General features: G+C 37.5%; 1 protein-coding gene across 4 annotated transcripts in view; it reads left to right on the top strand.

Annotated features, from left to right (window-relative positions):
* MGAT5 (alpha-1,6-mannosylglycoprotein 6-beta-N-acetylglucosaminyltransferase) overlaps positions 1-15355 on the top strand; it is a 136426-nt gene that overhangs the window by 77270 nt on the left and 43801 nt on the right. For all 4 annotated transcript variants that reach the window (XM_064514625.1, XM_064514626.1, XM_064514628.1 and 1 more), the window contains exons 6-9: positions 6456-6527; positions 7081-7242; positions 9015-9184; positions 10051-10185. In XM_064514625.1, coding sequence (XP_064370695.1) covers positions 6456-6527; positions 7081-7242; positions 9015-9184; positions 10051-10185 — 539 coding nt within the window. The remainder of the gene's footprint in view (positions 1-6455; positions 6528-7080; positions 7243-9014; positions 9185-10050; positions 10186-15355) is intronic.

Here is a 15355-nt window from a genome sequence, read left to right as displayed (position 1 = left end):
AAAACCCCAGGGTTTGGGTCTCCTGGCTCCTATTTCAGATGCAAGCATAACAGTTGGTACCCGTCTTGAAAGTGGATATAACACTTCAGAGGACTAAAACTGTTTTAGAGCCAAGTCTTCCCAGGCTCCTGTAGCTTTTGCATATTCCCTAGGCTACTGCTGGACAAAATTCGTGTTTTCAGTTCTGCTGACTTGAAGGAAGCAGAATGCATGCTTTGGTTGCAGCAGTATTTTTCTTTACACTGTTACTCTCTCTATGAGGGATCCAGCAGAAAAATACAACCTGAAGACAATTCTGAAGGGATCAAGCAGAAAAATACAACCTGAAGACAATTCTGAGCGCGTTCTGTTTTCAGAGTATAGGCTGTAGTTTGGGGCAGAGTTGTTTTTTGTTTTTTTTTAAATAAAAAAAAGAAAGGCCTGGAAATCACAATTATATAGGTTCCCCAAATCCTTGAAATATGGCTAGCTTGCTGCAGCTTACTTGTTTTTTATGTGGAAGTCCCATTTCCAGCACTACTTCTGCATGTGTAAGCTAATTGCTAGCACTGAGATGAGTTAGTGATTTGCATTTCTTCAGTGTAATGTCATATCAAACCAGCTTCCTTGAATGCTACACAGTTACTCAAATCGACAAAAGCAGTGTTTTTGTCTGAAATATAAAGCAGTGGAAGCTGGAACCATAAATTCTTCAGTCATTCAATGTGTGTCCCTGAGAAATTGAAATGATAACCATATTCAGTACTTTGTCATCAAATCATTGTTCCTTCCCGTTAGCATATTGGCCTGTATTTGAGAGGTCAAGGCTCAGTTCTCTCTCTTTCTCTCTCTTCTTTTTCTTTTTAAGCTCAGACACTAAACAGGGAGTTAGGTTTTTTTCCATCTCATTGGGAAATGCATAGATTCTCATGCTGAAGTTAGACTGTTGAATGATGATTATGTATAAAATTTGATGTTGCGCCGTGGCTGAGACTGTGGGTGCATAACACCCAATGTTTGGGGTTGCCTGTGGAAAAAAGCAGTCCAAAGTTACGTGTACACACTTTATTTCACTGAACAGGCAGGTAGTCATCTTGCATATCAAAATGAGTACCTGTCACTGGTCAAATGCTACACAAAATTATTCCAGCATCTGGAGGAACTGAGAAAATCACCTTCCTAAGGGAAGCAGTTCATTCTTTCTTGAATGGATTTTCTAGGTGAACATTAGTTCTCTTCTCTGTGTACCTTCATGCTGCCTAATAAATTTAAGGTTGTACCTTCTTTCACAAGATGTTACAGCCTTGTTTTTTAATTCCCACTCTGGGGTTGATATTGGATACCTAAAAGCAGCACTTCACCATGGATAAATTCCGCTGCTCCAGTAACACCGCTCACCTGGTGTGCAAAGGAGGTTGCTTCAGTTTCTCTGTGTATGATCTGCACCTGCCTGGCAAAAGAGGCCAAAATGAAGGCTGTCACAGGAGACAGTATCCTTCAGCTTTTGCAATATCTTTATTACTGCATTTCTGAGAAAGAATTATTGTAACAGATAAAAGCTGCAAATCCTGTATAAACCATACTCTTCTAATTCATTTGTTTTGGGGGGTTGTTTGTGGATGTTGAGGGTTTTTCTTTGTTTGTTTTTCTTCTGTTGTGAATTGACTTACCAGCAAGCTACATAAAGGTGAATGCGCTGTGAGAGTGGCTTGTCTCTGGTGTGGGGCTAGAGGAACGCTAATTTCAGTGTAGGCAGAACGCCAAAGCAGCTCTGTACCTCTGCTTTTCCACTAATATCTGGAGTTATGTAGCACTTAAATTCTGGACTTCCAAAGTACGATGCAACCTGGCCTTTGCTACCTATACTCTAGACAGCACTCTGTCTACTGTGATTAAAAAACTGGCAGGGAAGACCTGAGTCTCCACGTGGACCTAGGCTCTTGAGCGTGATCAAAGCCTACCTCGTGTTTGATTACCATTGAATTCAACACTAGGTACAGCAGGCATGGCTGCCTTTAGTCAAAAATATGGCAGGAGGAAGATAAATATAGTCTATCCTGAATAATAGCTTAGCCTTTAGATCCCTCTTCCAAAAAATGGACAGTCTTCAAATCTGCAGTTGCTGCTGTGTCAGAGTCTTCGTTAACTGCTGGTCTGTAGTCTAGAATCATATGGGGTACTCTATCCTTCACGTTAAATCATGCAGATAACAGCATAATGGTTGGTTGCTAGGGAAAGAACTGATGCTAACCCAGGGGGAGGGAGGTTCCCCTGGAAAGGGGGGAGAGGAGTCCTGGTTCCTTTTTCAGGGACTGTTCTCTCTTTTGTCTTAAATCCTCAGATAAAATGCATAATCAAATTAAAGGGCAGGATCTAAATGAACACTGCTCTCGTCCTCTCTCTTGCTCAAACTTGTGACATTGCTGTGTGAATATTCCTTACCTAGACAAATACAAGGCTGAAGTATTTCTACATTTCTTATAGAGATTTCATCCTGACACACTTCACTGTTAAAATAATCCTTTCTGTCATCATTGCCAATGACAAGGAAAACATCCATAACAGTATGGAGCAACACCATGTTTGTAACTTCATACTGTAGCCTAAAGCCCATGCTATATCATCTTTCTGTGTATCACCATATACACACACATATATATATGCACACCCTTTTTCCTCTGTGTATTTTATTTAATCATAAGTATGCCTGGCATCCAGGGCAAGGTATGCTCTAATGCTGTCACATTGCCTGCAAACTGTTTTGTCACTAATTGGATGGTACAACATAAAATCGGCAGTATACATTTTTTCTGTGCCCTTTTCTGCCCCTCACCTTCCCTGCCATGTCCTTAGCTCATCCCTTAGAGGTTCAACAGAAGCTGATAGGCCCAGCAGATCAAGCTTTTTAAGCACTTTGGGAGCAAGGGAGGGAGGCAAGCTCCAAGCAGGAGGTGTTTTCACAGAGCATGCGTTACTGTTAGTGCTGCTTTATCACATAAGGCCAAGGAGACTGTTTGAAGACCTCCCTTCAAGCATATCCTAGCAGTTTTAGAAGTTCCTCACGTTTTTCACCATATCTGTAGTTGGAAGTTAGTACCTGCTGAAATAAACACTAACCTGTACTTGTCTTGCATCAATGCAAAACAAAGTAAAATGAATTAAGTTATCATTGATGTTTGCTAGGAGAAAGGTCATTTCATGAGTGTTCTCGTGTATTTTTTCAATAACTACAGCACCCACCTTTGCTTTCAAGGAAGTTTCCATGACAGTGGTCAAAAGTCTAAATCTGAGAACTACTACTATGGGACTTGCTGTTTAGAAATGATGAGTACAGTTACAGTGCCTGCTATGGGCCGTATTTGACCATGCAAGGCAATCAGGGACGTAACTTAACCACTTAGGTTTCATGTTTAGTTACGGGAATCCTCATGGTGCTCTATATGAGAAACCCTGAAGCCATAAGAATAAGTGGTAATATGCAGATTTTAAGAAAAAAGAAAAAGACTACTTCCTAGGTCATAGGAAGGTCTCGTGGCCCCTGCCAAGAGCTGCAATTAGACGTAGTTCCTAGGGTCCGAGATGGGAGATTGCATGTCCTGGCTAGGAAGTGCTGATGTGTTCAGCCTGAGTTAAGGAGCGGGGCAAGAGAGGGAGGCAAAGCAGTGAAGGAACAGAAAGTGGTTTTCTTGACACAGGCCAATGATAGGATTGTTTAGGTTATTTTTACCTGTCTTCCAGAGATGATGCAGTAAAATGAGTATGTGTATTGCACTACTCTACATCATTACATGAGGCTAAATAGAGAGGAATGCCGAGGTGTTCAGCTTGCTACTCATTGGGGTTAGTGTTAACTGTTACCTCTAACTCTGGCACCAAATGTTAAGTGCAGTTTCTTTACAGGCTCTTTAAGACGGCAGTCTTCATTGAGGCTTTGTACATCTATTATATACTGCTGTAGACCATAATTTTACACGATGCAGTGCAAAAAGCCTGTTAACTGAATGATTTTTACAACTTAGAACATCCATGATTGAAATATATATAAAAATACAATTGTGTTTTTGGAGGGGAGCAGCTGTAAAATTTAGTGGCGTGCTAGATCTCTTGTGTAAGTAAGATCAAATCAACAAGCTTTTTAATTCTATAGAGGAAGCTCTGGATTCTGTCACTTCCTTTTTTCAGTAGTTCGGCAAAAGCTACCTCTGAAATCTTAGGTAAATCGTGTAATTGTAAGCTTGAAATCCCCTCTCCCTTCTACCCTCTCCTTTCTGGAGGCATGCATGTCCCTGAACTTTATTGCTCAAGAGTACCTGAAGTTCACTATTAAAATAATCCCTGTTTGGCTAGTTAGTCAGTATTCTGCTTCTCCATCCCTATTTTCCTTTGAGTCACTAAGTTAATTTAATAGGATTTTTGTCATCTTCCCCCCTCCCCATTGTATGTTGGACCTGTATTCTTCAGCTTTGCTTTCCAGGTGCTCATGTTGATTGTTATCTCCACATTTAACTCTTCTCAGATTGAGAGCCATTGGCTCATACAGATGAGCAGTTTTTTTCTTCTTCCATAAGCAAATACCATATGCATCCTTCCTATTGTATTTATCAGTCCTGAAAATTATAAAACAACTAGCATACTTTGGAGAATGTGTTTAAAAATCCTCTGGTGAGTTATTGTTGGTCTTGCAAATGAAAAGAGGAATTGACTAATACATCAATAAGGAAAAGTGAATTCTAGACCAACTATGTACAATGTTATTACTTTCAAGTCACTCCTGAAGTTTTTATTTGTGGGTAGAATTACTGTAATTTAATTTAGACTATAGGGAATATTTCTGAAAGCACCAAAAGACTTTATTTGTTTTTCTGTCAGTGAGACATGCTGTTGGCCGTCCTTGGTAGCTCTGAGAAATATCCTATTCCTTTAGGATCCATGATTGTGCAATATGAAATATGTGAAGCCAGAAAAGAGGGATGTACAGCAGTGCTTGAAATGTCATGTCTTAATACAGATCAATTTTAATGCTCAGAACACTTTCCTGTAGACTCAACATTATTCATACTATTTAAAAAAAAATATGAAGACTGGGACTGTGCATGATTTGTAGTATGGAGCTTGCAGCTCTTTTCTACTAGTGATTTTTTGATTCATACTAGTTAATTATGCATATTAATTGCTGCAATTTCTAGTGTCTTTCAAGAGTTGGAGACCAGTGAAGAGCCCCATTTCAAATGGGGTTGATCAGGTCACTGCTTTCAAATGTTGCATTAAATATGCTGGATAACTTAAGTCCTAGCATTCAAATTAATGTCTTGTATACAACTTGTCTGAAGAACCTAACTAAGCTTGGTGCTTCTCTTTAATGAAGTTATGTTTTCTATTTTTTTTCTCATGGGTTTGGTCTTCTAGGCAATCAGTTGGTATGCTTAAGCATTTAATGTCTAATATCTTAGGCTTATTGTAGCGTAATTAAGCTAAAATTATGTTTTGACATGTCTGTGATTGGAGGGACCGTAACAGCAATTCTTGAGTCCTGATTCTCTGAAAGTTGTGAACTTAATTGGTAGCAATGGGATATCTTAGCTGACCTATAGATTTTTGCTTTTCTCCCTTTCCACTTGTGTTTGTGTTGTGCTTGCATGCGCTGGCCTCTAACAGTGAGATTCCATCTTTCCAATATTGAATGGACCAATTCCTTGAGGCAGATGAGTAATTAAGTTTCTGCGAGAACAATGAGATTCCTAGGGAGAGGAAGGGAGAGTGCAGGAACTTTCTGGGACTTGCGTCATATGCTATTTCTACCCTAACTAGTTATTGTAGTTTTTTGTAGCAGGCAATATTAGAAATATTGCAGTAGCACCAAATATATGTCTCTAAGAATTATTGTTGTTCGTTCTTGTGGATTCTGCTATTTATAAGAACCTTCCAGAGAGGATTTTTTGACGCTTTTGCCTTCCTTCTTTCAACTTTTTGTCTAGATTTCTAAAAAGAGAAATCAAATCTACAAAGTAGAACTCTGATCCTTAGTTTTCATTAGTCTTTGCCTTTTTATAAAGGTATCTTATAAAGGGAGCTAGGAAATGTTGCAAAATATATATTATTTTTTAATAACTGGAAGCATAAAAAGCTCACTGCATTTTGAAAACAAGACCATTTAGAAACCATATTTATGGCATTTAACAGCTGACTGATGTCTTGAAAGGCGTTTATCTCCTGTACTCATTGTCATGAATGAATATCTAAATTCTACTTTTGGTTGCAAATTGTAAGGTCAAAATTGTACTGAACTGCAAAAAGTCTCTTACACTTTTCTTAGAAGACAGATGGCAAAAAATGATTTTATCTTCTGCTTGCAGTGACTTGCTAATCTGGTGCCTTATTCAAGGCATAAAAAGATGAAACATAAAGGCAGTAAGAGAGTTTGATAGATCAACTGAAAGTAGAACAGAATGGTTGATTTTCCTTTCATTGTTTTACAGGTTGAAAATTGGTGTCCTCGTTTACCTTGGAGAGCAAAAAATCCTAATGAAGAAGCTGATCAAAAAACAATGGTAAACAGCATTAAAACATATTTGAACATTACTTATCTAATTTAGATACAGGCTATCTTATCTCGTAGAACCTATTGTTCTTAGATCAGTCTAGCTTTAAAGGGACATTTCTTTTAAAAGTTATACTCTCTTAAGTTTTTTTTTCTTAATGGTATTGTAGCAGACTCATGAAGATTCATGATATGTATGATGTCTGCAGTGTATTTTTCTGAATTTATATTGTGTTTCAGAGATACTTTAACCTTATTTTGCAAACATATGACCAAAACCAAATCTTATATTGTAGAAAGAAATCTCTTACAAAACAATGTAAATGTATTCTGGCGCTACCACATGCTAATGATAAAAATAACTGTAATTAATGAGCTTAGAAATTTCTAGCCAAGGGTTTCTTAAATAATTGCACTGAAATCTCGAATTTAGCATAAGGAACCTATCTTTTTCCTCATTTTTTAAATTGAGGAATGTGAAGCACAGAGTTCTCATTTGGGAAGCTTTGTCACTTCCGGAAAGTACACTATTTAAACAATAAACTTTAATGCTTTACTTGAAGGCTGAAATTCGTATAAACTTCGATTATCTCTACAAAATGATGTCAAGGCATGAGGAATTCAGGTGGATGATGTTACGCATCAGACGGATGGCTGATGCCTGGATTGAATCAATTAAATCACTTGCAGAAAAACAAAATTTAGAGAAGAGAAAACGAAAAAAGGTAAGTTAAAACATTGTTTTCACTCCTGGCACATGCAATTATTCAGACTCCTTTAAGTGTCTTTTTCCAAAAGTAACTTTGGAGTGGAAATATCAAATATGTCTAAAAGGCTCGTGTTTGTACTTGTGCCACTTTTCAAGAAGCATTTTACTATTTAAAAACACTTTCGATGGGCTCTTGCTTTATAAATAGTTGTATATACTTTCAGAGAGTCGATTTTTGAATGTTTCCTAACCTCCATATTTTCACATAAAAGGGAGACTATACAGAAGTTTCTAAAGGGAGAAACTTGTCTCAGAATCGACTACAAGCTGATGAAAGTGGACTGTTTTATGTACTCATAAAAGATGACAATTGTACATCTCCTATGTTCAAAATTGATATGTTAGTGTCTTTCTCTTTTTGTTTTGAGTAGACTTAAAAGTTGGCTACAATTTTGTGTTGGATCTATTTGAAGACCTTCTCCTGTAATGAGTCCAATTTAAAGACCCTAAGACCCTTGAACTCAAAAGTCCGGTTTTATTTGAATTTTTAAAATCTTTTCTTTTTTTTCCTTTTTTTTTTTTTTTTTTTTTTTTTTTAAGTAACCTCAACTAGGTAAGATAAAAACAAAAGCAAAAGTTGTAAACACAACTGTTTCTCTTCCTGCCTTGTGCTTAACAGGAGCCAAATCTGAGCACAGTCATGTTTCCACCTTTTCTTAAGCCTGGCTGGCTGCTGCTTGGCTCCCAGCTCAATTCTCAGCTCCTGCAGGAGATCTGTGCCCTGGGTTGGTGCTGTCGTGTTCATCACATACCACACTTTGTCCTTGAGCAGGCTCAACCCCTCTCAGTGAGCAACCCTCCACATCCAAGCAGCCATCCAACCTTTTCTTATTAAAGGAATGTAATATCTGAGAATGAATGAACTCAAGAATAAAGAGAAGCAGCACTGTCCTGCACAGGCAGTTTTGAAGGGATGCTCTAATACTTACTGGGTTTTGTTTAAAGCCATTTAACGTTGCTCTGTAAAGTGTAATTTCATTTTCCAGTGGCCAATTCTATCCTGGGAGCTGCACAAGGTTAGAATAAAATGTTTTTTGGATGTCTCTTCTTTAGAGTGAAAGAAAAAGGTGTATGTGTTTTTTTGTGGGTTTTTTTTGGTTTTTTTTTTTGTGCTTGGCACTATATGTATCGACTCTAATATATAACGGTCCAGGTATGTAGTGAAGTGTTTGGAACCCAGCTTGTGTGTTGTGTTACAAAGGCAAGCACAGACTTCAAGGACCTCAGAAAAAACCCTCCTCCCCTGGCAGCGAAGAGAAGAAGTTGGGAAAGCCCCAGTACTCTTTTCTAGTCTTTCTGAGTTCATAATGGCTTGTTCACAACAGCATAACCTTAACTGCTCTGTCTTGTTGCATGAGCAAGTATATCCTATGTGAGAATATAAGTGGTTATTATATCAGAATAAGCTAATATCAGCCATCACTTTCTGTGCAGCATAACAATTCATTTTGTTAATAACTCCATTTTTTGTGTTTTTTTGGTTTACTTACTGATCTAGTGATATATAATAGTCCAAAACAATGTGAAAACGTTCTTATAATTACTGTTCTAGAAATCTGTCACACAATTAAATTACAAGGTCTCACATTTAAAGGGGTTTTTGGGTGTGGGGTTTTTTTTGGTGGAGAAGGGAGCCTGGCCACAGTTGAAACTTGAGAGAAAATGCTGTGAGGTATACTAGTTGCATGTTTAATGTCAATAACTCTCATGTACAACTTTCTTTTTCAGATTCTTGTTCATTTGGGACTTTTGACAAAAGAATCTGGGTTCAAGATTGCAGAGAATGCATTTAGTGGTGGCCCACTTGGTGAACTGGTCCAGTGGAGTGATTTAATTACATCTCTCTACTTACTGGGACATGACATCAGGATTTCAGCTTCCCTGGCAGAGCTCAAGGAGTAAGGAGATTATTTTCAATTTTGAAACTGGAGTACAAAAGAAATTGTAAACTCTTGAAGCCTCTATTAGCCCAGGATATAATTTCTTAAAGCATAACATGAAAGTGATAGTTCACTAAAAAGACAATGAGATTATTTTCATGAGCTAAATATATAGGTATGAAAAGGATCATATGTTTTCACTGTAGCTTCAGGCTCCTGAGACTTTGTAAATGAATGCTGTAAAATTCAAACTAAGCAACGTACCAGGTGCTTAAGCAGCTGCAGTAAGAGATATTACAGGGTAGCCTAATTCTGTGTCCTCTTCTTCAGTTTCTGCTATTCTTCACTCAGTATCTAGTTTTAAATTAAAAATGTAAATCCTTTAAGCACATTACTTTTGACACACTTATTTGTTTATGTTTGGTCAAATTACCACCTCAGTTGTCTTTGTCTTGCTTCCTTATTAGTTCAGCAGAATATATCTGTTTTAAGCTTGAGCACATACACCTTTTTCTGTAACAAAAAATGTGACAGCATCATCTTATAGAGAGCACTTACATCATAGAGCTGTCAATAGAAGTCAGAGATTATTTCAGATTATTCCCAAATATATTCTTTTTAAGCATCCCAACTACATTATGCTCTTGTTTAGACTGGATGAGGTTTTTAGTGAAAATTATTATCGTATTCATGCATAAACAGTTCTTTAATAAATGCTGAGGGTCTTTAGCATTTGAATGTTCTTACAGGGGGTCCTGATTTAAAAAAAAAAATTAGAATAAGGCTTTTTCTGAAAGGTGATTTATCACTGTAAATAGTGTTATAGCATGAATTCAAGGTATTTGGAAAGTAACACTTTTACATATTCCTCTGTTTTTGTTTAGAATTATGAAGAAGGTTGTAGGTAACAGATCTGGCTGCCCTACCCAGGGGGATAAAGTCGTAGAACTCATTTACATTGATATCGTGGGACTTACCCAGTTTAAGAAAACTCTTGGCCCATCATGGGTACATTACCAGTAAGTATGACACTCATCTGACCTCTTAACTGCTTTGTTAAAGAGCTTTTCTTGAATGACACGTGTAAGTATAGAAAATACTGAGGTGAGTACATCCGAATTTATTTGAAAGTAAAAATGTAGCTCTCTGTTGTCCTTCAGTCTCGGGAATAAAGGGGCTCTCTTTGTTGCATACCGTCTTTCTCTCCCTCTGCCAAGTTTGGAAGACAGTGGCCCGGTGACACTATAGTATTTTCAAGCATTTTTAATATTATTGTTTTACATTATCTTGTTGAATCATCATCATTGTTTTCTTTCCCTCACTTCTTTACTACACCCCCACACACAGGTTTTTTTTCCCTGATTTAATAGATGAGCTGAAAGATGATTAGATGTAGTTTTTTTAGTTGAAATACTACATGTATGTTTGCTTATCTGTCAGTGCTTGTAGCCATACTGAAATACAAATTGATGGCTGTGGAGATGTATCTATTATAATGGGTACTAAATAACTGTAACAATGTGATTTTTTTCTGTCCCTTCCCATATAATGCTGAGAGGGGCTCATCTTCAGGGGTAGGTCTAAAAAATAAACCTGCTGGTATTTGCAGTTGTTGTTGCTTCTATAATCTTTAAGCATCCTTTCATTAGGAATGAAAGATGGAGGTCAGTAGAAATTAGTTTGTATAGCCTTCTTACTGAATGCAGTTTTCCAGGCACATTTTTTTTGTTAGTAACTGTAAATCAGCAAGCCTCACATGTTGTTCTAACATACATCTATATCAAATGAAAACAAATCTAGCTCACTGGCTTTGATTTTTCTGTACATAATCAAATTAGTGATGTTCCGAGACCCATACAGTCCAGTAAATCCTGCTTGATGGAGGGTATTGAAAGGTGTTCTGTGAAGGCAGAAAAATTATTTTGTCCCTGCCTCAGGATTTTCTAGAGCATTGCATCTTTTCAGTGTAATTTTACATGGGACTACTATGATAGACATTGCAGATGAGATTACTCTTAGTCTCTTTTTTGAAACAGAGAAATAAATGGATATTCTGTTTTTAGCAGCCTTCTAATAAATCTAATCCTATTTTCTACTGAGCTACAATTGGTTTTCTGTCTGCCAGATATAATTGTCAGTAGGTGACCACATGCGGTACTGTGGAAAGGATATAAAATATATTTATAAATTAAAAATGTTTCTTCCCTTTTGCTTTGTTTCCTGTTTGGTATATTCTGTAATGAAGATATGGAAAAATGCCATGACCTGACACTATTAGATTAGTTGTTCAATTTTTCTTGCTTATCTCATGAATCATTAAATCTTAAACTGTCAATGTAGTTTTCATTGATTTCTAATTTGTAGTAATGACTGACTTTTTTCTGGTTTAAGAGAGTAAAATTAAATTTAGCTGTAAACAAATACTTTATGTAGTATAGGGGTTTTTGTTATGCTTTTGAAGAAGGAAAAAAAATGACTTAATGCCTTTTCTCCACAGCATTAGATTTCTAGGGGTTGAAAGGACCTCATCTAGCCCATACCCCTGCTGAAAGGTAGCATCAGCTGTTTTTGTCCTTATTGAGATGTTTGCTGAATCTTTTGTTGAAGACTTCAAAAGATCCCCCGGTCATTGTTTTGCACTGTTAAACTTTTCTTTAAAATGTTTTTCTTGGCCTGATTTCTTGCAAACTGCAGTTTAAGCCCATTTTTACTTTCTCCATCCCCCACAGGTGTCTGAAGAAAAAATTATTCCCTTTCTCTACCAACCCTTAGAATGTTTTCTGTTGTACCTCTCTTTCAACTTAATTTTCTTCAAAATAAACAAATTCAGGGTCTTGGATCGCTGCCTGTGCTTCATGTTTTGTAGACCTCTGATCACACTTGTTGCACTTACAGGGCTTCTCTCTAATTAGCTGATACCGTTCTTGAAGTTCAGGGTGCAAAACTGGGTCCAGTATTCTTGCAGAGACTTTACCAAAATCAATTAGAGCACAAGAACTAACTCCTAGATTCGTGCGAGCCATCTCCTATTTAAGGATCCTGTTGCAGTGATCTTCCTCTCAGCATCATGAGTTACCTCATGAACTTCGTCATAATAATAAGAATTTGCAAGTTAGAATGAGGAAGTCCAGCATAGAAAACATGTTTACATATTTTGTTGATTTCATTCCAGGAAAATAAACAGTATCATAAATATAGCTGCCTTCTAGCCTTTGTTCTTTACAAACTTTGCTTCACTCAGTAATGTTTAATATCAATAGGAATAATTCTTTTGTTCCTGATAGAAGTGCTTTCCTGTATGCCATATACTTTTTCAGCAAATGTGCTGCTTAGCTCAGTCAGTTTTATGCAAGCCAGACTCAAATGTAAATAAATTAAAACTTGTTGTTTATTCACTTCATACTGGAATAGAGTGGTAGAATAAAATTATGCCTTCAAAACAGTCTCTGTGGTATTAAGTACCATATATTCTTAATGGGAGAACTTGAACCCTGAGGAAATTGCTGGGGATTGCAAGTCAGGTTTTTAGAAATGCTAGCTCAGAAAGAATGACCCAGCTGCTGAGAGAGGTGAATATTTCTGAATGACCAAAATACTGTTTTATACATTTGAAGTTTGTAGCACCGATGACTCTGGGTAGTATGTACTTTATCTGTGGTATCACTGGTGCTGTCAATAGCATGAGTGCACCAAAACAGACCTTATTTTTTGAGTGCACTTTGCTTTCAAACAGAAGAATGCGTGGCTGCAGTTCTGAAGTCTGGATATTTGAAAGCAATTTATGTGCAATGAAGCAACAGGCCTATAAAAATGCTGAAGGATCTTGTCAAGGAAATATAAAAATTAGTGGCTTAATATAGTTTGAGAAGTACAGCTCATCGCCTTTCTTAGCACCCGCATCCTCCATACAGCACATAAGAATCTGGCATTCTTTCATTTTTTTACAGTCTCTCTAGCAATGACTCATTCCCATATGCCAAAAATCTAACTGGCTTTATTTTTGAAATAAATTAACATGACAGGTATCATGAAAAATGAGCAACATTCCTGCTTCGTATATGTTCTGTAGAATATATCTGTTTTAAGAGGGACGCTTTCTGACTAAGGTTTTGTATTTGAAATTCAAGTGCGGAGTTGCCTGAAAGTTAATGTGCGTGTCCATGGAGATTGCCGTCGGCAGACGCGAGCTGCTCGTGATCTGAACGGGCTGGACGTAAGCCAGAACAGCCTGGAGCCTGCGTGTCCGTGCTGGCACGGTGCTGTGCCTCCGCTCAGTGCAGCCGCAGCGCTTCTAGCGTGGTGCTGGCTGGGGTTTGACCAACTTGCTGCCAGGCACATGTCTTGGGCCTGCTGCAGCCCCTGGCATACGCGTACCCTTTGTTTTATGGTTTACCCTGGCAGAGCTGCTAGTTGCTGACAGTGACGAGTGCGGCTGGATGGCGTTGCTAGCGCAGGTGGAGAGGATGTAGAAGTAGAGAAGAATTGTAACCGCAGGAGGAGATGAATGAATGTGTATAGGTACTTCCCCTAGGGCTGCCCATTAAGATTGTGCTTATGTCCAACATTTATGGAAAATCAGTTACTTCCAAGAACAGTGCTAATCCTGGGTTACTTTCGTCCTTTTCTTCTTATGGGCCCCAATATTTTCACTTATAATGTTAGAATAAATAACGTGGATGAACAGTAATGTGGATGTTTCTATAAGCAGTTTGCTACGTATGATCTTTTTTTATTACCATTATTTTTTAAGAAATCACATATGGTTTATAGAGATCTTTTGTAGATGGGAAGAGTGCTTTCTGGTACACACAGTGTAGTGTGATGTGAGGCCAAGAGCAGCTCTCGCTATTCTGTGACGGTGAAGTCTCTGGCTTCCAAGCTGTTGAGTGTGAGAGAGATTCCACATTCAGTTTTAAATACTGCCTGGCTTTAGTGGATTAAGCAAAATATATATATATATATTTATATACATATACACACACATTAGTTCTCAGCATTTTAGTTAATTTAAGAATGGTTCAGTTAAGCATTTTTTTAAAGAGGAGGTATGTGACTGTCTGGTTTTTAAGTTAAATCTATTTTGAGTCAATCAAGCATGTTACTGAATAGTCTTACCAGTCTGACACCAGTTCCAAGGCACGCTGTAATTCTCTGCAACTTCCTTACTAAAGCAGGGTGACATTTTGGGAAGGAAGGGGAAATTGAGGGAAAAACTGAAGTAAAAATTACACTGAATTTGCATTTGGATTTAAAATATTTCACTGCCTTTTCTTTTTTGAAATAAGAATTATTTCACTTCAGAAATACTAAAATATGTGTTAAATTTAAAGAGATTTAAACAGCTAAGTGAAACAAAAAGAGAATATGGTACTTGGTCAGACAGTTGAGGCTCTCCTATGTACATTAAAAATGTCAGTTCAGCAAACTGGCATTTATGTTCACTTCTTATTTGTTTAGTTTTTACTTTCCCAGTTCTTGTGCTTTTCAGGAGTTAGGTTCATTGCTTTAAACTTTTGACGTCTCATACCACTTCTGCACACATGCTTTCTGCTGTGATCTTTTTCTCTTGTCTTTCTGACTTTCTTGATGCCCTAATCACTTAAACACATGCTTTGTTTTACCTGCTTCCTGCTTTAGCTTACTGTCTGTTGCAGCTTCCCCCACGTTTCCTGTCCTGCTGCTTCGGAGACCCAGTGCGTATTGGATGTAGCTACCCGTATTGCTAGGAACAGTTAGTTTTACATACCTTACATCTCAATGCAGGGGAAAAATTAGAGAGGAAACAAAGCACGTGGAGATGATAGCATGCAACTTAATGCTTCTTATATACATGATTTAAGAAACCCAGTAGTGTTGCAGTTTTTCAGTAGCCTTTGCCCATTTTCTCATTGGTCTGCACTCATGCACCTGGCCAAAAGCTGTGTATTTGATAAGATTTCTGTTTTAAGGCCAGCCAAGAAATAAGAGGACTTTTATTACTGTCTGATTCATCACTGCAGAAGTTGTTTTGGTCTTGCTGGAGTATTTTGTATGATGCAGAGATAATTGCCACTGTTGTAAAATATTTTCACTGAGAACAGTTGACATAAAACATTGCATTACACAACACAGAAACTGATCTGTCAGCTTTGTTTGGTGAATCATAATGTGTTGTGTATTTTGACTTTCTTTCTTCTTGAAAGATCTTCA

This window comes from Dromaius novaehollandiae, chromosome 7 (assembly GCF_036370855.1).
Source record: "Dromaius novaehollandiae isolate bDroNov1 chromosome 7, bDroNov1.hap1, whole genome shotgun sequence".
Taxonomy (NCBI): Eukaryota; Metazoa; Chordata; class Aves; order Casuariiformes; family Dromaiidae; genus Dromaius; species Dromaius novaehollandiae.
This window is presented reverse-complemented; position numbering and strand designations above follow the sequence as displayed.